The sequence below is a fragment of the Colletotrichum paranaense genome (assembly GCF_030867605.1).
Source record: "Colletotrichum paranaense strain IMI 384185 chromosome Unknown Scaffold_6.1, whole genome shotgun sequence".
Lineage (NCBI taxonomy): Eukaryota > Fungi > Ascomycota > Sordariomycetes > Glomerellales > Glomerellaceae > Colletotrichum > Colletotrichum paranaense.
Window position 1 is genome coordinate 90,972 of NW_026848964.1, and position 21,023 is coordinate 111,994.

General features: G+C 53.2%; 8 protein-coding genes across 8 annotated transcripts; 5 read left to right on the forward strand and 3 right to left on the reverse strand.

Moving 5' to 3' along the window:
* Positions 1-428: 428 nt before the first annotated feature.
* Positions 429-1,555, forward strand: CPAR01_07627 (uncharacterized protein; the record flags this gene model as incomplete). The annotated part of the gene is made up of 5 exons (XM_060491896.1): positions 429-660; positions 699-848; positions 1,077-1,169; positions 1,232-1,438; positions 1,488-1,555. 5 exons carry the CDS (start codon positions 429-431, stop codon positions 1,553-1,555), a joined length of 750 nt encoding a protein of 249 aa, XP_060348266.1.
* A 567-nt stretch (positions 1,556-2,122) lies between these two features.
* Positions 2,123-2,363, forward strand: CPAR01_07628 (H/ACA ribonucleoprotein complex subunit 3; the record flags this gene model as incomplete). The annotated part of the gene is made up of 2 exons (XM_060491897.1): positions 2,123-2,297; positions 2,353-2,363. The coding sequence occupies 2 exons, from the start codon at positions 2,123-2,125 to the stop codon at positions 2,361-2,363; spliced, it is 186 nt and encodes a 61-aa protein (XP_060348267.1).
* Positions 2,364-2,808: 445 nt separating this feature from the next.
* Positions 2,809-4,176, reverse strand: CPAR01_07629 (uncharacterized protein; the record flags this gene model as incomplete). Its single annotated transcript, XM_060491898.1, has 1 exon — positions 2,809-4,176. One exon carries the CDS (start codon positions 4,174-4,176, stop codon positions 2,809-2,811), a length of 1,368 nt encoding a protein of 455 aa, XP_060348268.1.
* A 1,708-nt stretch (positions 4,177-5,884) lies between these two features.
* CPAR01_07630 (uncharacterized protein) lies at positions 5,885-8,770 on the forward strand (the record flags this gene model as incomplete). Its single annotated transcript, XM_060491899.1, has 4 exons — positions 5,885-6,023; positions 6,446-7,007; positions 7,067-8,291; positions 8,348-8,770. 4 exons carry the CDS (start codon positions 5,885-5,887, stop codon positions 8,768-8,770), a joined length of 2,349 nt encoding a protein of 782 aa, XP_060348269.1.
* Positions 8,771-9,417: 647 nt separating this feature from the next.
* On the reverse strand, positions 9,418-11,058 carry CPAR01_07631 (cytochrome P450; the record flags this gene model as incomplete). Its single annotated transcript, XM_060491900.1, has 2 exons — positions 9,418-10,630; positions 10,751-11,058. The coding sequence occupies 2 exons, from the start codon at positions 11,056-11,058 to the stop codon at positions 9,418-9,420; spliced, it is 1,521 nt and encodes a 506-aa protein (XP_060348270.1).
* Positions 11,059-12,108: 1,050 nt separating this feature from the next.
* CPAR01_07632 (uncharacterized protein) lies at positions 12,109-14,574 on the reverse strand (the record flags this gene model as incomplete). The annotated part of the gene is made up of 1 exon (XM_060491901.1): positions 12,109-14,574. The coding sequence occupies one exon, from the start codon at positions 14,572-14,574 to the stop codon at positions 12,109-12,111; it is 2,466 nt and encodes an 821-aa protein (XP_060348271.1).
* Positions 14,575-15,796: 1,222 nt separating this feature from the next.
* CPAR01_07633 (uncharacterized protein) lies at positions 15,797-16,768 on the forward strand (the record flags this gene model as incomplete). Its single annotated transcript, XM_060491902.1, has 2 exons — positions 15,797-15,829; positions 15,887-16,768. 2 exons carry the CDS (start codon positions 15,797-15,799, stop codon positions 16,766-16,768), a joined length of 915 nt encoding a protein of 304 aa, XP_060348272.1.
* A 2,302-nt stretch (positions 16,769-19,070) lies between these two features.
* On the forward strand, positions 19,071-20,705 carry CPAR01_07634 (adenosylmethionine decarboxylase; the record flags this gene model as incomplete). The annotated part of the gene is made up of 2 exons (XM_060491903.1): positions 19,071-19,185; positions 19,252-20,705. 2 exons carry the CDS (start codon positions 19,071-19,073, stop codon positions 20,703-20,705), a joined length of 1,569 nt encoding a protein of 522 aa, XP_060348273.1.
* Positions 20,706-21,023: the final 318 nt, after the last annotated feature.

The window sequence follows — 21,023 nt, forward strand, 5'->3', positions numbered from 1 at the left end:
TTCGTCCTCCGGCCATTCAAGTCGTCTATTTGACCTCTGACGGAGGTAATCTCAAAACGCCATCGCAGATAAGATGACCTTCACTGTACAGACCTTCCAGATCTGGCGGAAAGGATTATCATCAGCACATGTCCCGCTTGGGTCGTTAGGCGGGAGACGCCCACATCTGTGACTGTGGCGGAGTTTACAGAGCTTTGTGATCCCTCACGAATCCTTCCAGCTTTGATCTGAAGACGCTATCTCGTAGCAATTTGCAACACCCACTCGGCGTCTTCCCTTCATCTGGTTTCGTCTACCATTTGGTCATTCGGACGGCTCAATTGTCCTAGTCTCCTTCACCTGCAAATCTCATTCTCTGCTGTTGTCGGGCCTTTGACAGACTTCCTATCTGCCTCACCTCCAGACGCTATCGAGAATTCAGCTCAAAGATGGGCCGAAATCACGAAGAGTACGCGCCTGTGTACTCTGATGAGAGTCTAGCATCGAGTCGTGAAGCTGTCGAGGCCGCAGTTGCAGCAGCAAACATACGGCACACATCAAAGCTTCATAGATTCGGGGTGTGGACTCTCCATGCCGTCTTGATCACCATCTACACCGCAATCTTTGCTGTTTCATTATTGCCCAACAGACCATTTTCGGGAGTGTTTAGTTTGATAGATGGTAGGTTTCACATTGTTGAAATGTCTGCTTTATCCCAGGCCCAGAAACTCACTATGGTACAGCACCGCCAAAGGCTGTCGGCGAGAAGACTCATCTCGAAGTCTTCCCTATTCAAGGCCCGCCACATGGCAAATACACGGGTGAACCAAGACCAGAGGTGGATCAAGCATGGAGGGACTTGTTACAGTGTAGGTCACTACTGAATCTACATGGAAGTACATGTACTAATCTGAGTCGCCTACCTCAGATAACAATATCCGAGTTTCCGAAGAATGGGTTCATCGTTGGGGACGGGAGCATGAAGCGGTTAAGCTACCCGATGGCGGGTATCTTGGCATGCTCAGTGTCTTCCACGAATTGCACTGCATTGCAAGTTATCTTCTGCCCACGCCGATTATCTGAGTAGAGTTAACCAGATGTACAGAAGCGTCTCTACCAAACGCTGTCGCCCGACTACTACTTTCCCAACGCAACCAAGCAAGAAATCGCTACGAATCGAGAGCATAACCGTGAGTTTGTCAACGAGACCGCGTAGTCGTCGAACCTGAGATAGTACTAATCAACACCACAGAGCACTGTCTTGAGGTCCTCCGCATGGGTGCAGCCTGTCGTGGTGACATTTCCATCATCACCCACATGTGGACTGACATCGACGCGAAGCCCATCGTGAACCAAACGGCGCCTCACCAATGTATTGACTTTGACAAGGTCATGGACTATTCTCGGGACAATACAGTAGATGTATATAAGGACAACTATATCGTCCACCCGAAGTTTGGTGCGTTTGTCACTCCGCAATGATTAGAATGTGCGCTCACCATTAGTAGGACCTTCCTTCCCCAAGGGCAATAGCATCAAGCCCTTTAAGGAGCAGGGAATGGGGCACCATCATTAAGGGCAGGGAGGTTAGGCAGTCCCTACACTTGATCAAAAGTCGGATGGGCCAGGTTCATGGTGCCGCAACTTCCGATTATAGGTCATGCCATTCAATGCTGCAATAGTGGCCTCTAGCCATCAGATTTGATATGTCCATTACCTTGAACATGGCATCGTTTTTCGATTTGCACGACAGATAGCGCCGAGAGAACTCCACGTGTGCGTTAATTGACACTTCAGCAAGGCAATGTGGCGATTTCCTAACAACCTATAAGCATTCATGTTGGGTTGTGACATTGGGACTCTGGCAATAGACAAGGTACCTTGGGCACTTAGCTCATTACTGTGCGGAATCACCTTTGAGGATCGGGCAGGTAAGGTACCTTCCATTTAGGCTGCCCCACTCCATACCGAGAAGATACCCCGGTTAGCCTTATCTATTGGTTGTTGACCGACAATCACGTGACCTCGAAATGTCTGCATCGCAAAGCCAGAAAAAAAGTTTCTCCAGCCCAAGCGTTGCACAGTGATCACCACCCACCGACAGTTCTACGCTCAACCCGACCACATCCACCCGATTTCCACGATGCATTTGATGTACACTCTCGATGAGGCGGGCAGCCGTGTCTACACCCTCAAGAAGGTTGTCGACGGCAAGGTCACCAAGTCTGCTCACCCTGCCCGCTTCTCTCCCGATGACAAGTGGTCGCGCCAGCGCGTTACGCTCAAGCGTCGCTTCAACCTTCTGCTTACGCAGCAAAGTAAGTTTTGCGTCTCTTACTCGACCGGAAACCAATCTAATCATGATTTTTCCAGAGGCCGAGTAAATGTGTAAATCGCACAAGAAGCAATCGAAAAACCATACATCCGTCCACTCGATCCCAGCTCGTTCACGACACCATGCGCCGCTGAGAACGACTCATCCACAACAAATAGAACATGAGACATGGTCTGGCGCGGAGGGAGGATCAACGAAGCCCTTGACAACTGTTCAAGGCTCTTGAATACAAGCCCAGGTATACAAAAATCGGCGTTGGGGAAAGGCTTGCATTCAGGGGATCATCGGAGTCTTTTTACTAGGTCCGTGTTACGATAGATTGCTCTGCAATTCCTACAATCAGAGCGACACATCCAAAATCCAACCTCGTTATTTTCTTGTTCCCATTCCGTTCGACTTTTTGCGTTTCGCGGCCCTTTTCCTGCCTTTTAAGGGGTCTATCATGGTATCATGCAGAACATATAAACATCAGCTTCCAACCCACCTACTGCCTCTCATCTCCTCCTACGACCGTTAATGTTTCTTCCTGGACCCAGTCGCACCTTGCCGTTGGCACCGGTTTGGCGGTCACCTGTGAGAATGCTCGGAAGGTAATCCTCGTCCATGAGATCTCTCCGCCGAGCACGGCGATTGTCACCCACAGCCCTCTCGTACTCCTTTTGGTCTTCCGCGAAAATGAGGTTGGTACCCCAGTTGTTCTTGCCGCCGACGTTCTTGGAGAGCTTGCCGCTGGCTGTGCCAGCTGAAGGCTTGGGAATACTGAAAACGTTGCCTCTGTTGTTCCACTGGAAGTTGCGCTTCAAGTGAATCTTGAAGGTGCCATCCTCATCGGTCGTGCAAGACGTGCGAATCAGAGTGGCCTGTCCACAGCTAGGGCAAAACTGGCGGTCCATCTTCTTGCAGACCTGGAAGCACCCGTGGCACCGCAGGACCCACGTCTTGAGTTGGGTGATGCGCGACATGGACGGCGAGAGCAAATTGAGCCCAATTCTCAGAGCGACGTTCTGCATGGCGTAATCGGTGGTAAGGATTCCGACCTTGATGTCAATTGCAGGCGCAGTCGGCTGCAGCAACTTGCTGTCCTTCTCCTTTTGCTTCTTCACATTGGACGGTGTAATCCAACCGTCTTCAGAATCTGATTCCTCTCCTTGGGCCTCACTGGCGCCAGCGACGCTTGTGACAGCTGGATCGGATGTTGTCTTGTCGTCCACCTCGAGGTTGTTCATATCTTGTGTAATCTGTGCCGTCTCAACGTCCGATGACGAGGCTTCCACTGTCGCATTCTGCTGAGTTTCGGTTTGTGTCTCCTCGGCGCTCTGTTCGATTGAAGTGTCCTCCTGGACTTGAGTGGGCTCCGCCACTTCATCAGTTTCGGTCGCGGGCTTTCCTTGTGACTCACTTTCAGCCTCGGCTTCTGGTACCGGCGTCTCGGCGCCGGATGCCTTGTCGTTAGAAGACCGCGCACCCGGCTGTTTCCTCAGATTCTGGTCGCCTCCGGTCTTCTCAAGCTCAAGCTCGTAGGTCAAGGCAAGCAAGTGCAAATCAGGTCTGCTGAGAACCTCGAGATCACCAGACCGGCGTGCAAAATCGGACACGAATTTGATGCTGTCGGGGCGGGGGTTGCGAAGTTTGACGAAAGGCATGAGGGTAGTCTGAACTCGAGTGCGGGTGCTGACATCGCGAATTTCGTCGACAATGGAGGGTAGCATGTAGAGCTCATCGGCCTGTGCGATTAGAGTGCTGACAGGAGGGTCGTTCTTGATCAATGGGCCGGTATCCAGAACAATAGCGTGTATGGGTTTGCGCTCCTCGGCCGCAGTTGGGCTTGCGACCGCCGGGGCGGCCACGGCATCGGTGGACATGATGGCTTGTCGACTTTTCGTTTGTGGTGGGAATGTTATGCGCCGGAAAGCGGCGAAAAATGCTCTTTCGGTGCAGACAAATCGAGAGTGTCGAGGCAGCAGGCAGTGAGTGCGGCGAATGATTTTGAACGGGATGGGAAATTTCTCTATTATCGCGGGGTTGTGGTGGGGTGTAGTTTTTTCTTCGATAAGACAGGCGCCCAGGCCACCCCTCCCTTTTGGCTCGGTCAAGCCCCGCACCGCCACCCGGCCACACCTTGACCGCCTCATCTCACCGAGTATCCCTGACCGCATTGTCGGTGTAGCGCATCCAAATTCGGATAGAATGTGAAGCATTTGTCCGGTCGTTCAACCAACTCACACACTGTGTCTTATGTCATTGTCATAATTGATCAGGTTCTTGTTACTTACTTTTGCAGGAGGCTGTGATAAAATAGGCGCCACGGATTAGTGTAGACTGCCTTCACTACCTAGACTAGACTGTTTTGTCGAGAATCAACAGAAAGACTTACATTCTCTATGCGAAGCACATAGTACAGAGTTACTAGACAATCGAGGCAGAAGTTGACCGCCGCTAGATCCTAGAGGGCGCTCCATGTCTACGACACATTCGAAGGATAAAAGAAGCCAGATTCCATGTGACAAAGAGAAGCTGCGGTGAAGCGCTCATACTCCTAGAGTACAAGAGGGGCTTGACTCGGCTCTCGGCAATACTAAGCTTCTCTCTCCATGAGGCAACCCACAACAAAAAATTAAATGACCTTGGTCAAATGTTCTTATGAGTCTGGTATGCCTTCAAAAAGAGCGTCCAGTATTGGCCCCAATGCGATTGCGTGCGAAATGCAGAAACAACGTATTTTGGAGGTTACTCATTCGCGGCTTTCGGTGCCGGCAATCGGTATCTATCTCAAAGCCGACAGCCGGGGACTGTCTCTTACACGCTGTTTAGCCTCTATGAAGTGCACATATTCAGATTGTGTCGCGTGACTGTAAAGGCTCTAAATAAGCCTCTACAGCTGTGGCTAGTTTCAAGAACTGCTTCTCGACGCTCGAGCACAATTGAGCGTTCAGTCCCGTTCGCAAAAGTCTTAGAGATCCAAGTTCATCTAGGCCAACTGGGTGCCGACAGCCGCCCCTTGTGCCGGAGTGGTGTTGTGTGGATGGTTGTCCAAATGACGGTGGTCTCTTCACCGTTATGTTGGCATAACCCACGGACAAGGGACAGTTTTGCAGGAGACTCACTTTTGCCTGCTAAAGTCAAGATATTCCGAGCTCAGCCTATCATTGAATTTGTTGTGTCAGCTTGAGTGGAATCGCTGCATGGCTTTTACGTCTCACAGACTCTCAAGGTCTCTTAGGGTATTTGTGGCGTTGGGTGTTCTAGAAACAAAGTTCCTCGCCCTAACATCCCACCGGAGAGATTTTCGGGGAGCTACGTTGGCAACTTGGCAGTACCTTAGAAGGGTAGCACACCCCACTGATTAATGCCCAGCAATGATGGATCGGGTTGCTCAGCTCCGATACCAAGGAACTAATGTCACCTCCCAAGGCTCCCAAGGTCAGAGACACCTCCCGAAAGGGCCCGGTTACGGCTATGACTTGTGCCAGGAACGTACATGGAATGGAGTGTAGGTATTGTCGCCTGAGAGGGACCGTTGCCAGGGATTGAGGATTGAGCAGTGAGAACAAGTGTGGTGCCGAGAGACACATGCACAGTTCACAGTTCGGTCACGGAGCGCCTCCCAGAGCCAATCTCCTCCGTCTCCTTCTCTCTTCCCACGCATTCCCCGTCCTCCGTATCCCCCAACTGACTGCCAGTCCTCACACTCTGCCCTACCTTATGTCAAGTGAGCTGGGACAGTCACGCACAGTGTGATTGTTCCCCGGATTTCTCCTGCATAATTACCTAGGCACAGCTCGGAACGAATACAGTAGCTAAGTAGACACGCTGCCGGCTGCGCGCACGCATTCAAAGAGAGAGACCCACGCCGATTGTTCTCTGGAATGGGCAACCCATGAGCCCTAGACTGAGCCTCATCTGTCTCTCCATGTCTATTGTACGCGCCGCCGAGTTCCGGTGAGCAACGAGGGCGCGCGCCTATCGAGGTAATTGGGAGAATGGCAGACCTGTACGGTAGCAACACCATCGGCAACAGCAGCGTCAACAATAACAACAACGACAACCTTGGACATCACCTCCGACCCGACAGACCACCGACAGCCGCTGCCACCACCGCCGCCGCCTCAACGACGGCAAACATAACCGCAGACCTGGCCGCCGCCGCAGCTACCACCGTGACAGCATCAGCCGCAGCCTCGTCCGTGTCTCCGAAACCGACAAAGCGGTCCTCGGCGACGACATGTGTCACCTGCCGGGCCCGTAAGGTCCGCTGCGACGGCCGACGCGACATTTGCAGCAACTGCGAACGACTCGGTTTCTCTTGTACTTACGAAGACCCATCTTCTGATGCTAATGGTGTTGCTGCCGCTCCCACCTTTCCCTTACCAAGACGCCGTGTCCGACAAGCATGCCAGAGCTGTCACTCACGTAAAGCTCGGTGTAGTGGTCACACACCGGCTTGTGACCGATGTCGTACCCAAGGCATCGAGTGCGTCTACAGAGCTTCCAAGCGCACCCGGTTGAGCATCAATCCCCCGGGTCTCGTCGACCAAATAGTCAGATCACCGACTTCGTCGAACTCGGCACTCGCTACCAATCGTGACGCTCGAAACCGTCGGTCATTGTCCAGGGATGATGTGGCACACGATTCCGATGCCGCCATGGCCGATGCTATGGCGTCCAACACCCCCAGCACCTTTAATCATGATCTGTAGGCTCACTCTTACTGTCCTTACTCACCCTCGTGCCTCATCCACTGACTGAATTCAGCTCGGCACCTGATCCTCAGTTCGAGTCTCTGATAAGTCGAGCTCTGGACAATTTCTTTCGCCATGTTCATCACATTCCCATGTTGTCCTTCCTCCACCGGGCCTCTCTCATGCAGCGGCATAATGTTGGCGGTCTAGACCGACCGCTGCTGTTGGCTCTCATTGGCATCACGAGCATGCTCACTGACCTTGGGCCGGGAACGCGAGAGTATGGCGAGAAATGTATTGATGAGTCTGAGGGACTCATTTTGAAGGGCCTCGAGAATGCGTCAACGATCAAAGTGCAAACACTTGCTCTCATAATCAAGTATCGGATCTTGACACGACGCTTCTCGAGCGCTTTTATGCTTGCTGCTACCGCGGCCAGATTCGCTACGGCTCTTCGACTCAACTACGACAACCCAGATTTGTGCTTCCTCGCCCAGGAATCAAGACGCCGTCTAATGTGGGCATTATTCATGATTGACCAAGGCATGGCTGGAGGATACCGCGATCTGACCCTGTGGACGCCCGAGACGATTCACATTTCGCTTCCTTGCAACGAGAGAGACTTCGAGTTCGATCTTGCGCCGCCATCGTTACGACCGCTGGTCCCTAGGCCCGATGAGTCCGAGAATGACGATATTGGCAGCTTAGCATTACACGTCCGCATTCTCTGGCTCCGCGGCAGAATCCTCAAGTTCGCCAAGCGAGCCTCAAATTGTTCCAACGACGACCTTGGCCGCCTTCAGGAGCAACTCCAGTCGTTTGCAAAGGAGCTCTCGGACTTTGCAGAGCGCTTGCCTGTGTCGTTCCGCTGGTCTGACAACAGCCTGCGGTTGAGAGCATATTCTCCACGCCTTTGCGTCTTCATCATGATTCATGTCTGGTTGCGGCAGTGCAACTGTGATCTCTTCAGGATAGGACTTGTTGGGCTTCGCGATTCTTTGACTAGATCAGCTGCTGAACGGCTGGGGCCCGAATTCATCGCTGGTTGTCAGCGCCAGTGCTACGAGCATGCGATGGAAATGTCAAATATGTTCACCTCCATCAGAGCGCTGGACCATTACCCCGTTGCGGACCTCGATATGCCGGTGTGCGCGTATCAGTGTATCCGTATGCTTTACTACATCTACCATTTGAACGCGGAAGAGTACGGTCTCACGCCAGAGATCCTTCGTAAAAAGGCTTCGGTTTGTCTCGAGGTGACCAAGGGCTGTTGCTCTGGAACAGCTGCAGTCTCGATCGTTAGTAACACTGGCGCTTTTGTCTCACCAATGAATTTACTGATCAGTGATAACAGCAAGCCGATCTTCAACGACTCATGGACCACGGTCTCTCGATACAGGCTACCCCTAGTCGGCTGCTTAGTGAAGAGCCCCAGGACGAGAGAAATGGCAACGGTGCCAAGCGCATCCGCCTTGCTCGCGCGAAGCAGGTGCAGTTGGCGGACGATCCAGATAGAGGCGCGCCGGCGGCCGACGAGCTCACCAATCGACCATTTGGCATTGGTGCTTGGGAAGATATACAGGTTCCCGAATCCAACAAGCCAGACGAGCAGGCGCCTGTGCCATCACAACCCACTGCGCTCGGCTCACTGGAGGTCAATAATGCATTCGAGGGAGCACTTGACAGTCTTGATTTCAACATGGAACCCATGGGGTTGGATTCCTTGGCATGGTTCTCAAATGAGTGGGCACAAGGCGATTTCCAAGGCGAGTTCTAGTGCCGGAGAGGTACACGGGGATGTACACCGAAATCCATGGGCCCTGGAGCAAACTCTAAAGAGATATTTGATGCATACGATTGGTCATTGTATAAACACTTCAAGCTTTTATCAACTATATTGGGTAAACCTCCTTTGACCTGAACCCTGAAATCAGACGTTGACCCATCTTATCCCGCCGGCGTGTGGACCATTTCCTCACCGTCCGAGGAGGTCGGGTTATTAACTTATCAACAAGCTTGAAGCTTTCCGGGTGTACGGCAACACTCTTGGTATCTACGCGAGCCAGACTTGTCCAGTGGCAGCTAACGGTCCAAGCATTTGCAACGTTGCCACAGCTTGGTTCAAAGTGAGAATGGTCGGTATGGTCCAGCATGCATTTGAGATAGTACATTGCAGGAACCATTTACAGTCCTAGAAACTTAGGTAGTAAGTGCTGGTTATTGAAGGTGGCTTTCTTAATGAGACGATGTGACCATGAATACCGCGTGGCTTGAAAATCCTGGGACATGAGCTTGCGAGCATTGAGGAATGAAAGAGCTCGAGAATATTGAGTTACAACTGAAAGCAAGTGCAAACGCTAAATACCCTGCCGTGACAATCTAAGAAGCTTCAAGGCCACATTTCCAGCCAAAGAGTTGCGTAATTCACCGCCTCTTGATGTTGATGTCGAGTGCCAGAGGCTTCCTCAGGAATCCCTCGTTGGTCTCCATAATCTCTTGTCTCAGCTCAACTTTGTACCTCCTAGCCCACGTCGCGACGATGAGCTTCATCTCCATCTCGGCCACGTTCCTTCCGACGCATGCCCTGGGTCCGGTGCTGAACGGGATGAAAGCATTTTTCTGCCTCGCCGTAAGCGACTCCCATCTCTCGGGGCGGAAATCGTCAGCGTCCGGTCCCCAAATCTCCTTGGAGTGGTGCATGGTGTACGAAGGAACGCTGAGAACGGTGCCGGGAGGGAAGAAGTGGCCGCGAATGGTGACGCCGGGTGAGTTTTCGGGGATTTGGCGTGGTAGACCAATGCCAGAGGTGGAGTGGAAGCGGAGCGTCTCGTCAATGACCATGGCGAGGTAGGGAAGATCCTTGATCATCTCGTAGGTCGGGACATCGACGGTGGGGGCGATGGCCTCGTCGAGTTCCTTTTGCAGCCTCTCCAATACGCCAGGGGTTCTAGCAGCGTGGTACAGAAGCGCGCAAGAAGAGTTGGAAGTCGTGTCGCTACCGGCAATCAGCTGCGTCAAGGCCTCGGCAGTAAGCTCCTCTCTGCCCAGAGGCTCTCCCTTGTCGTCACGTCCCTCCATCAGTCGCGCAAGCAGATCCAGTCTGTCGATATCGGGAGGGTTGTCCAGTCTAGCCTTGACACGCGCGATAGCCATGCCCGCTAGATTCTGCACGGCCTCCAAGCCTTGGCTGAAGAAGGGATCCGGAATGTACTTTGCCCAGGGCTTCAGGTCGGGGAGAATTCCAAGAGTGGCAGAAACCTCGCCTCTCCGGTTCAGAATTTCAATGGCGGGTGCGTATATGGGCGGGCTGTTGGGGGATTCGCGAACCTCAGCGATATCAGCACCGGATGCAAGCATGCCAAACGGCGCACCGAAGGCCAAATCGCCAATAATGTCAAATGCCAGGTAGTTGAACCATTTCAGGCAGTCAATGGTGGCGCCAGCTGGGTTGTTCTTGGCGAGCTCATCCCACTTTTGGACGAAGAGGACCAGGTTCTCGTGCATATAAGGCTCGAATTGGCCAATTGACTTGACGGAAAAGGTGTGCGACACAATCTTGCGCTTTCGTGAGTGCTCATGACGGTCTCTGGTGTTGAAGAGTCCTCTCCGAATGGAGACAAAGGCGTCGTAAAAGTCTCTGGTGCGGGGTCAGTATGTCTCGAGTCAAAAATTGAATGGTCTTGGCTCTGGGGACTAGAGCTTGAAGCCACCCAAAGGGCAGCGCATAGCCCATTTTCGAGTGAGCGAGAACACTTACGACTTGAGAAAGCCGTTGCCGTGACCATAGATGGCCTGAATGGCCTCATCGTCGGCAATGCTCACATGGTTGGGCTGGATGCGAACCACGGGCCCCATCTTCTTGTGGATCTCATCGACGGTTTGGTATCGCGTGCCACGCCGGACAACGGAGAGAAGCCACAGATTGGTGAATTGTGCTGGGAACGGTGCCGGAATTCCACGAAGGGAGCCGAATGTGACGAAGAAAGGGTAAAGGTAGTAGACAACTACGCCTACGACCACCAGGGCCGGTGCCCAAGGCGTGATGAGAAGCTCTAGGATGGCCATAGTCAAGCTTTTCTCGTCATGAATGAAGCTGATCCACCTTTCCAAGATTCGGAGAAGGGAGGTCGAGAGGAGCTGATATCTGAGTAAAAAGGGTCCCAATGGACTTCAACAAGACTTTAGAGTTCCACGGGAATAATCAAAAAGTTGTCGACATGTGGACGCCGGGGGCCCTTCTTGTACTTGTTCTCTCGTGAGTGTGGGTGTGGGTGTGTGAGAGAGAGTATCCGTTCCAAGGTGCTAAGGTTAGTTACGTTTCCCAAAACACAAGCAGCAGCCATTTAAAAAAAGATGATAACAAACCGAGACACCCGTGACGCTACGCTATGCGTTAAGCTTTCTTTGGGACCCTGTCCTGGTGGATATCGCGGGGCGCGGAGAACCGACGTGCCTCTTCCCCCGTCCAAATCCTTTGGCTAAGACCAGACGACGCCCCCCTTGACACAGCCATCCCGCAACGAGAGCCCTAATCCCCCCCGCGAGTCCCCGCACGGCACTGAGTACGGCAATCACGGTCGAGACGGCAGTCAAAGTCGGGATCGCGAGTCGGGGCTCTGACACGGGGGATGCCCATCCTTTCCGGTCAAACGCCCCGCTGGCATAACCCACAGGTGGATGTGCTCGGCCTCACAAAACGGCTTGGCCGCACGTCATACGCCTCCGAGATTTGCGTTGCCTCGGGTTTAAACACGGAGCTCTGTTCATCGCGAGCCATACCGAGGCTTGCAAAAGAAGACGTGTTTGGGTAAAAAAATACTGTCTAAATTGTACAACCACTCCCTATATACGATGTATGTGTGCCAGAACAAGGTCCTTGTCCAAGGTGCCTTTACCATCCGGCCCTATGATGTTTTCCAATGTCCGCCAAACGCCAGAATGAATGCAACATACATGTAAACTTTAAGTGTATGGCCAAATGATGAGAGAATGAAGGAAGTAGGAGTACAGCAAAACGCTACCTAAATGCCAGCCGTCCTTTCGTGCTTCTACCGTAGCTTACGTCGAGGTCCTTTGTATGAATAGTGACAAAATGGCCAGAAAAAACAAAACCGCTCATCTAAGCATATACGATAAATCTGGCAGCTCACGCACAAACTGTTGCACAAAATCATAACCCTCGGTGCTCGTCTTGGGCGGTTGCGCCGTGGACGGCGTCTGGAAGCCCGTTGTGCGTGGGGTTTCAGCAGGCCCTCCCGCAGATACGCCGGTAATACCAGACAGCAATGGGTCCGGCGGGTCGTTGAGGTTGGCTGCAATGGATATATTTGCTGGTCGCTTAACCGTAGACGCCGGTCTGAATGTGTATGTATTCGCAGATGCTGGCGGGCTGAGAGGGCCGTCTTGGCTTTGGGGTATACTTGCTGCCGCAGACATTGTGGAGGCGGGGGTGGGGCTGCTGATGACATTGCCAATATCCCACAGTCCTGATTTGTTACGGGAATCATTTTCTTTGTTATTCCCGGTGCGGAGTGCATCGGCTCCCGGGTGACTGCTAGTCAGGAAGGCATCGGGAGGCGGCATGCTCGTGACTTCGGCTAGTGGGTTGGTCGAGAATGAATCCCAGCTAGTCTTGGGAAGGGAAGTGGAATCCGTTGCTTCAGCCGTCGTTGGAGAAACCATGTCTCCCCATTCATCGTCATCCGCATCTGCACCCGCATCCGCACCCTCAATCTCCTTTAAGCTCGTAGCGCTGAGTGCTGGTGGAGGTGTCGGCGCGGTCGGCTTGATGAACGCCGGGAGGGACGCATGTGACTTTGGCGCGTTGTCAAACCCAGTGAAGGCCAGAGGTAGTGGTATACCCGTAGCCTGAGGCTTTTGCATCGCCGTTCCCGATGGTGGTTTTATATCCCCAGGCCCGCTGCTCCAGCCAAACGTCGCCAGACCCTCCCAATTGTCGTTGCTTTGTCCCATGGCTGGCGTGCTCCCCGTAGAGCCAGGGAGAATAGGAGCTGCCGATAGCGAGGGCAGGCCGCTTATTGAATGTGTTGGACGGTGGATGGACGCTTTCCGCTTTGCCTTACGGCCGAATACTCTGTCGAGATCGACCGGAGATGCTGCTGTAGTCGCGTCCCAGCCGAAGCTTTTGCCGCCCGCATTTCGTGCCAGTCCTCCTCGGAAAGGTCGTCCTCCGAACGAATCTTCCTCTATCCAACGACGAACAGTTTTCAACGTTTCTTGCCGGAGAGTGGAATTCGTCCAGTTGATTCGGACATAATTGTCGTCGTCTCCCGCATTGTGCTTGCGCAAAGACTCATGGCGGGACAACCGATACCACATCTTGCGCTCGGAGATGCTCACGAAGCTGTCGTGTATGACTCGATCCGGTACATCTTCGGGTGAAACTGATTCATGCAAGGAGACGTCTGGCAGGAGAGTTTGAAGGTGTTGAAGGTCAACCTTGAAGGGCTCATGTTCTGGGCGTGTTGGCTTGTCAATCTTGATGGTCTCCTCTTCAACTTTGCTCCCTTTATCCAGTGATTCCTTTGCGGTCGGCTCCAGCGTGTCGCGAGATTCCATTTGCTCCTGATCCTCTTCTGCCAGGTAGTCTTCGGTAGTTCTCTGGCAGGGTAAATCTCCTGAGCCAATATCGGGCCCTCGGCTTACACTACGGCGTAATGAAGGCGCCCTCTCGGGGGAATTTGTGTTTCGCTTAGCAATGCCGTCGTACATCTCAACGAGCTCCAGAACCTTGCCAGAGGCTTTCCTCTGCGCAGGTTTCGGTAACGCATTGTCTTCGATAGAGGTTATAGGGGAGTCAGCGTGCCTGGCGCCTGTCTGTCCGTCGTGTTCGTCATCGTTGTCAGACGAGGCTGAGGCCGAGGCTGATGAATGAGCGACATCGTGATCGTGCTTGGGAGTAGTTGGGAATCGATCGAAAATCGGAGTATCGCTGAACTGTAGGTATTCGTGTGAGGGGTCGGCAAGAGGTTCGGCGAATTGTGTAGTTATTGGCGTATGGGCAATGAATTCCCTTTCAAACGCATTGGGAGTATTCGTTAAGCCCAGACCGATCTGCGCTTGCTCGAGCACAAGCGGCGGGACGTCTGGTATCTGGGGAAGATCGGCCAAGGGTTCGGGGTCGTCTCTTGTATAGGTCGATGAGTGGTTCGCCCAGGGGTCAGGTGAAGGCTGGCCGGGGGAAGCGCTGTGAGGGGCGGTGTTGGGAGTAATGGGAGGTCTCAGTCCTGGCGAGGGTGATCGGCTTCGAGGCCACCTGGGTGTGCTGCTCTTCCTTCTAGGCCTGGGCTCATAGCTCGGTGTCAGACCTTCGATTGGCGTGGCATCGTTGCCCCAAGTCCACGGAGATGCATTCGCAGCCTGTCCGGGGTCAGGGGATGTCCAATCGCCAAAGGCATCGTCGTCGAGCCAGGCTGACTGGCTGGAAGGTAGGTTCAGGTTGCTCGGGGTGGAGAGGAAGGCGGGTGGTGGAGGTTCGATGATAGTCTTGGAGGGACTGGTGGAAGGCGCATTTGTATTGTCGGTAGATGATGCCCACGGGGAGCCCCATGGATCGTCCATTGTGCGACACTACAATTCATGATGCTGAGGAAGTCGATATGAGGAAGTGTGCGGTCTTCCGCAAGTGAGGTTGTTGCGATTGAGGGGGCAGACTAGATAGCCATGTTATTGTCTCTTGAATTCGCGAGCCGCGACTCGGTTGGTCGCAGAGCGATTCCCCAAGCTATGCAACAGGAACAGAAGCGAGACTGGAACAAAGAGGGAGTTCCAAAAGCGTGAAGCGGATGGCGTTGTCTCAACGAGTGGACGCGCTAGTGTCAATGAAGAACTCGACAGTAAGGACAAGCTTCGCGAATTGAATTGTTTAAGGTATGGACAGAAAAAGGGAACGGAGATTGCGAGATTTGAGATGGGAGATCAGACTGGGAAAGGTAAGGGACGCACTGATTGTTGCAGGCACGGAGATGGAGACCCAGAACCAAGTCCAGAACCAGAAATGGCATGCAGTTGCCAGACGACCTGACCCCGTCGTGGATTCCGGACGTGTCGGAGAGCGTCTGTGCGCGACCAGTAGCCCCTTCAACTTCAACTCACTGCGTGTCTGGGATTGGAGCTTGGCGTTCTACCGGTGGGTCCCACGGTTCCAGCCGCGTCCCTTCCCCTTCCCCTTCGAGTCCATTACCTAAGCACGCTAAGTAAGGTACGGGCTGTACGCACTCCATTCAATGACCCGACGTTTAGCCACAATGAAGTAAAATACTTTATCGATAGGAAAAGGATCACAGATAAGATAACATACCTAAGCACCCAGAGCCACAGCATTCCATTCGCGCCGATTGCGGATGACAGCATGTGAGTGAGTTGAGTGTTGGAGGGGCAGACCAAAAGTCCATGGGATGCCATGGAATTATTCTAGAACACGTCAAACGTTACCAACAGTACCATCCATGATCTACTTACCTAGCTATCTCCAGAGTCGATCACTTCGGGCATAGGTAGACAAGACTTTTACTCACGGCCAGAGGCAAACTTTCCCCTTCCTTTGGCTTGGTCGTCTTTTTTGTGCTTACCAACCCCGCGGGCTCACACAGTCACACTGCCATTGGGTGGGGAACAAGCATAGCTTGATTTCAAATGATGCCCATTTGACTTGCTCTTCAACCTCACCTTCATCTCTGGTGACATAGGTACCTTACTTACTCGGTGCACTTCGCTTTTCCGACGACTTCTTCTATGCAGCAACTCTCACTCCCATACTTCAAAAGATTCCATTGTCATCAACATGTCGCTTTCTAAAGTGAAGCACATCGTGCTGGTATGACCCCTCATTTTTCTCTCCGTGTAACTGAATGCCGACTGACTGGCCATGTAGGTCTTGTCGGGCAAAGGCGGTGTCGGAAAGTCTTCAGTGACGACGCAACTGGCCCTATCCCTCGCGCTCGCAGGGCATTCTGTGGGTGTACTCGATGTCGACCTTACCGGACCTTCGATCCCTCGCATGCTGTCGATTGAAGCAGAGAAGGTTAAGCAAGCGCCCGGAGGCTGGCTCCCCGTGCCTGTCCATGACGCCGTCGAAGAAAAGGGTATCGGCTCATTCCATGCCATGAGTCTCGGATTCCTTCTGCCCAGACGCGGCGATGCCGTTGTCTGGCGCGGACCCAAAAAGACGGCCATGGTCCGGCAGTTCCTCTCCGATGTCTTGTGGGATGAGACGGACTATCTACTCATCGATACGCCCCCGGGCACCAGCGACGAGCATATTTCCCTTGCCGAGACACTGCTGCGAGATGCTCGGCCTGGCCAGGTCGCGGGTGCCGTTGTAGTTACGACACCACAGGCGGTTGCCACGGCAGATGTCAAAAAGGAGCTCAACTTTTGTGTCAAGACCAATATCAAGGTTCTCGGTGTGGTTGAGAACATGAGCGGCTTCGTCTGTCCTCACTGCTCAGAGTGTACCAACATTTTCAGCTCTGGCGGAGGAGCCGTCATGGCCCAGGAGTTCTCGGTACCATTCCTCGGCACCGTACCCATCGATCCTCAGTTTGGCGAACTTGTCGAATCCGGCAGGAGGCCGCAGTACCCTCAAGGGACGCAAATCCACGGTCAGGATATCGGCCAGGCCGAACAGGAGGGCGAGACAAAGGGCGACACTCTTGTCGAGAAGTACCAGGACTGTTCGCTGTCTCACATCTTTAGCGACATTACTTCCAAACTCACAACAACGGTAGAGGCACAAGCACAAGCACAGTCATAAGCAAAATGAGCCATCTACGGATACAATGTCAACTCAAGGAGTAGACGACAGGCTCAGTATCTGCACCGTGCCGCAAGTCTTTACCCCTGGGGAGATGAAGAGGACGCTCGGCTTGGTGCCCAATTCTAGGCACACAACGTACCGGGGGTTGAGAACAGCCATAAACCCCACGACGGTAATAACTGTGAGGTACAGAAACACTGGGCATGGCGAAGTCAAAGCAGCATGCGAAATTCCAGCTCAACACGCATCTGAGGGATACTAGGGATTTCTAGAGACCGGACAACATACAAAACACCATGCCCGCTCCACGCTGACCGGGCCCGACTCCGCTGTCGTTGACGAAATCCGATGGGCGGCCCAGTCATCGATTCGCAGAAAGGTTGGAAGCACGTGAGGATGCATCGAGATTGGTGGCATCCCGGTGCCTCGGACGGGCAAAGCCCCGCAAAACATGGCGGTACCTGTCAATCAGGTACCTTGCTTAAGCCGCTGTCAAATCCCTGGTACTGCGCAAGAAGCCGCAAGAAGTTGAAGCACGATGACTTTCACCGCATGTCCCACCACTCGTATGTATTTACCGGATATGGTATGAGGAAGAGATGCATTGCCTTTTTCTATCAACTGGTCCTTACAATGCGATGCATCGCGATTCGAGCCTATCTATCTCTCAGAATCCTTCACATTTGGTGACTTTGCTGTGCTTACCTTACCTACGTAAGTGTATCCGTACAAGTTACCCCTCCATGACAGGTGGTGTTAATCTTAGGTCCAGGCCTTGGGCTGCGGAAAATGACGTCTGAGTCCCGTTCTTCAGCGACACGTCCCCCCCTGCAGTGTATCTAAGCCACCAATGTCTTTCCCTGTCTGAGCTGTCTCGCAACCTCCAAGATGTCTTTTCCGTCCTTTCCCGGGCATAGCTCTCCACTGGCAAGTGAGTTCAATTGACTACCTACTAATACTACCTTACGCGGCGCGATACTTCATATGGTTTGCAGCAGAGTCGAAGGTAGTGGGAAAGGAACAGGTGTTTTTTATCAGCAGGGAGACCTTGGGCATTCCCAAAACGGCTCTCTGCAGCGGACAGTCGGTCAAGAAATACCGCCAAAAAAATGTTGCCATCTGAAAAGTGCGCAAATGGAAGTATCCGTGAGACCTGGACTTGGTGAGGGAGGTACCTTAGAGCAAGTACCGCCATGTCTGTTTTAGCCAGAATGTCCTCCCAGTTGGCAGTGGCAGCTCCTCGTACCTTACGTAGTAGCTTGGGCTGAAATTTTTGTGTGGAGAGGCCGGGGAGGGGTCGCCCCCATGCCGCCAATTGTCGCTCAATTTGCAGAAACAACTTTTTTTTATATATTTTTTATATTTTTTCTTAACCCACCCAGACAACGCTTCCCCTCCACCACGAACCACAACGAGCACATCCACATCCACCACGACGGAATCCCTCCCGGAGCTTCAAAATTGACAGCCTACCTTTCCACGCCGAAATCTTTCTTCGGTTGTGCGACCTGCAAACCTCGTCTCTCAACCCGACGGAAACCTCATGATCAATACACAAACCTAGTACCTTGCGACGGTCATCTTCCTACTGGTGGCATTCACGCTGCCCCTCGTTCTGCGACTTCAGCCAATTTCTGGCCATCTATGAACCAAGTCGACCTCCTCCGCTTCCTCTCCAAGCCCGCAAAGTAAGCCCTTTACTCTCCTCTTGGGTTCCTCGGTGGAAGTATCATCCATCGCATGCTCTATCTACTGATCGATTCAATCCGACAACCATTGACTACCTTCATAATATCGGCGCATCCCGCTAACGTTTCCCTTCCCTAGGCCCAGATAACACCTGCTTAAACACTAGGCACCAAACACTTCCATAGAAGCATCGCTCTTCTACTAGATTCCGTTTCTCACCATCCAACCGACTTCCCATCGCGCAGATAACCTCGTCTGCCGGGTCCGATACTCCACCACAGGTATCGGTTTCTGCCAGAGCGAGGCCCTACAACAAGACACAATTCCGATCCTTAGGGTTATTTTCCTACCCCTCAACGCTCGACCTCCCTAACGTCCTCAAGTGACGTTGCACCTTCTATACACTGTTTGCTGCTGGCTCCGCCAGCCTCCAAAATTGTCCACCCTCCTGTGGGCCTACTCTCTCAAACGAACGCCGCAAAGTTCGTTTGAGCGGTAGCTAGTGTCCCGCGGACTTCTAGCCCTGTACCGGGAAAGTCATCAAACATCCAAGCCTACTCCTTCTCACGCGAGCTCCCGGGTTGCGCCCAAAGAGCTAGTCCTGCAGAAGATGGTCAACCCCTCCGTCCCCAACGACTACGCCCTCTCCCCGGCTGAGGCTACTCCTCATCTGACAATCAATCATGATGTCGCTGCTGACCTAGACTCCACCAACGCCTTTGAAGGTAATACGGCCTAAGCAAAATGACAAGCCTCTAATCCGACCGCTTGCTGACAGACATACTCTCTAGGCCCGGAGAAGCTCCTCGAAGTGTGGTTCGCCCCTGGCCCCGAGTCCCTCCCCGCGAGCGCCCAGCCCAATGGCCTGAAAGCCGTCTCCGCCGACACCTGGGTTACCATGCTCGACATGGTCAACTGCAAGATCCTCTCAGTCCTTGAGTCTGACTCTGTCGACGCCTATCTCTTGTCCGAGTCGAGCTTGTTTGTGTTCCCCCACAAGCTCATTCTCAAGACCTGCGGCACGACCACTCTCCTCCTGGGCTTGCAGCGACTCCTCCACATCGCGGCTGAATACGCCGGCTTCCCGTTCCATAACGCCAAGGAATCCACCAACGTCAAGGCTGCTGCAACCCCCTACCGAGTCTTCTACAGTCGCAAGAACTTTTTATTCCCTGACCGTCAGCAGGGTCCCCACCGAAGCTGGAGATCCGAGGTCAAGTACTTGGATGACCTGTTCGAGGGTGGCAGTGCCTACATGGTTGGCAAAATGAACGGCGATCACTGGTACCTCTATATTACCACGCCGAACAAAACATTGACGCCCCCTAGGACTCCTGACGAGGCAGAAGAAGCTGCTGCATTCGCCGCCAGGATTCCCACAGGTAGCGTGGCCAGTTTCAGCAGCGGCTTCGAGGAGCGCAGTGACGAAACTCTTGAAATTCTCATGACCGATCTCGACCCTGAAAATGCGAAGCAGTTCTACTTGGCGGACGCGAGTGCGGTCGCTACCGACAAGTTGCACTTGCCGCAGACACAGGCGGCTCGGGACGATGCCCACCAGAGTTTGGGTGACATGTCTCAGGTTCATGACAGGGCGGGCGGCGAGGACCATGTCGACGTCTTTGAGAACATCGGCGAGTCTGACTTCAACGATGGCGAACGTGCCGCCACTGAGGCTCTGACAACCGAGGGTCACGCGATTGGTACTATTGTTTCCGAGGGATGCGGTCTCTCCAGCGTGTACCCAACCAGCAAGTATCCCGGAGCTCGCGTCGACGCCTACCTCTTCAGCCCTTGTGGCTTTTCCGCCAACGGTGTTGTTCCTGCCATTGCCGACGAAGACGATGACTCGAAGAATGAGAAGGGCGGAAATGCTGCTCATTACTTCACTGTCCACGTCACCCCGGAGCCCAACTGCTCATTCGCCTCTTTCGAGACCAACGTCCCTGGAGGCCAGAGTGGCCGTACCACAGCTGAGATCATCGAGCACGTCGTTGACATCTTCAAGCCTGGCCGCTTTAGTGTTACTCTGTTTGAGGCCAAGGGCAAGAGCGCCAACCCCTATGGCATGGGTGATTATGCTTCTCGTGCGACTGCCGTTCAGCGTCTCGTTGACCCTGTCCGCGGGTACCGTCGCATTGATCGCATTGTCCATGACTTTGAGGATTACGACCTCGTCTTCCGCTTCTACGAACGGGATGACTGGGCTGGCGACCGTGAGGCTCGCCTTGGAGAGGAGATGTGAGTTGCCCTCCATGAGGCGTTGGCTATGTTTCTATTCTTCGAACGCGTGATGCATCTAGCCATAGTCTGTCCGGTAGCCATCCCGTCCAAAAACGCTCGCTATATATCACACACATATCTTTGCAAGGTATTTTTATAGTCAGATACTGTCAATCTTTGGATTTAGTTACAGGATTTGTTTCTGAAAACAGATTGTTTCGTCAATAAATCACGAATCAGAGCCCCCTACACGTCGTCCTACCCACGAGCTTTGTCACTTTATCTGACATCCTGGGCCTACTCCACTCATTGTCTGATATCTCAATCGACCTTGATCCCG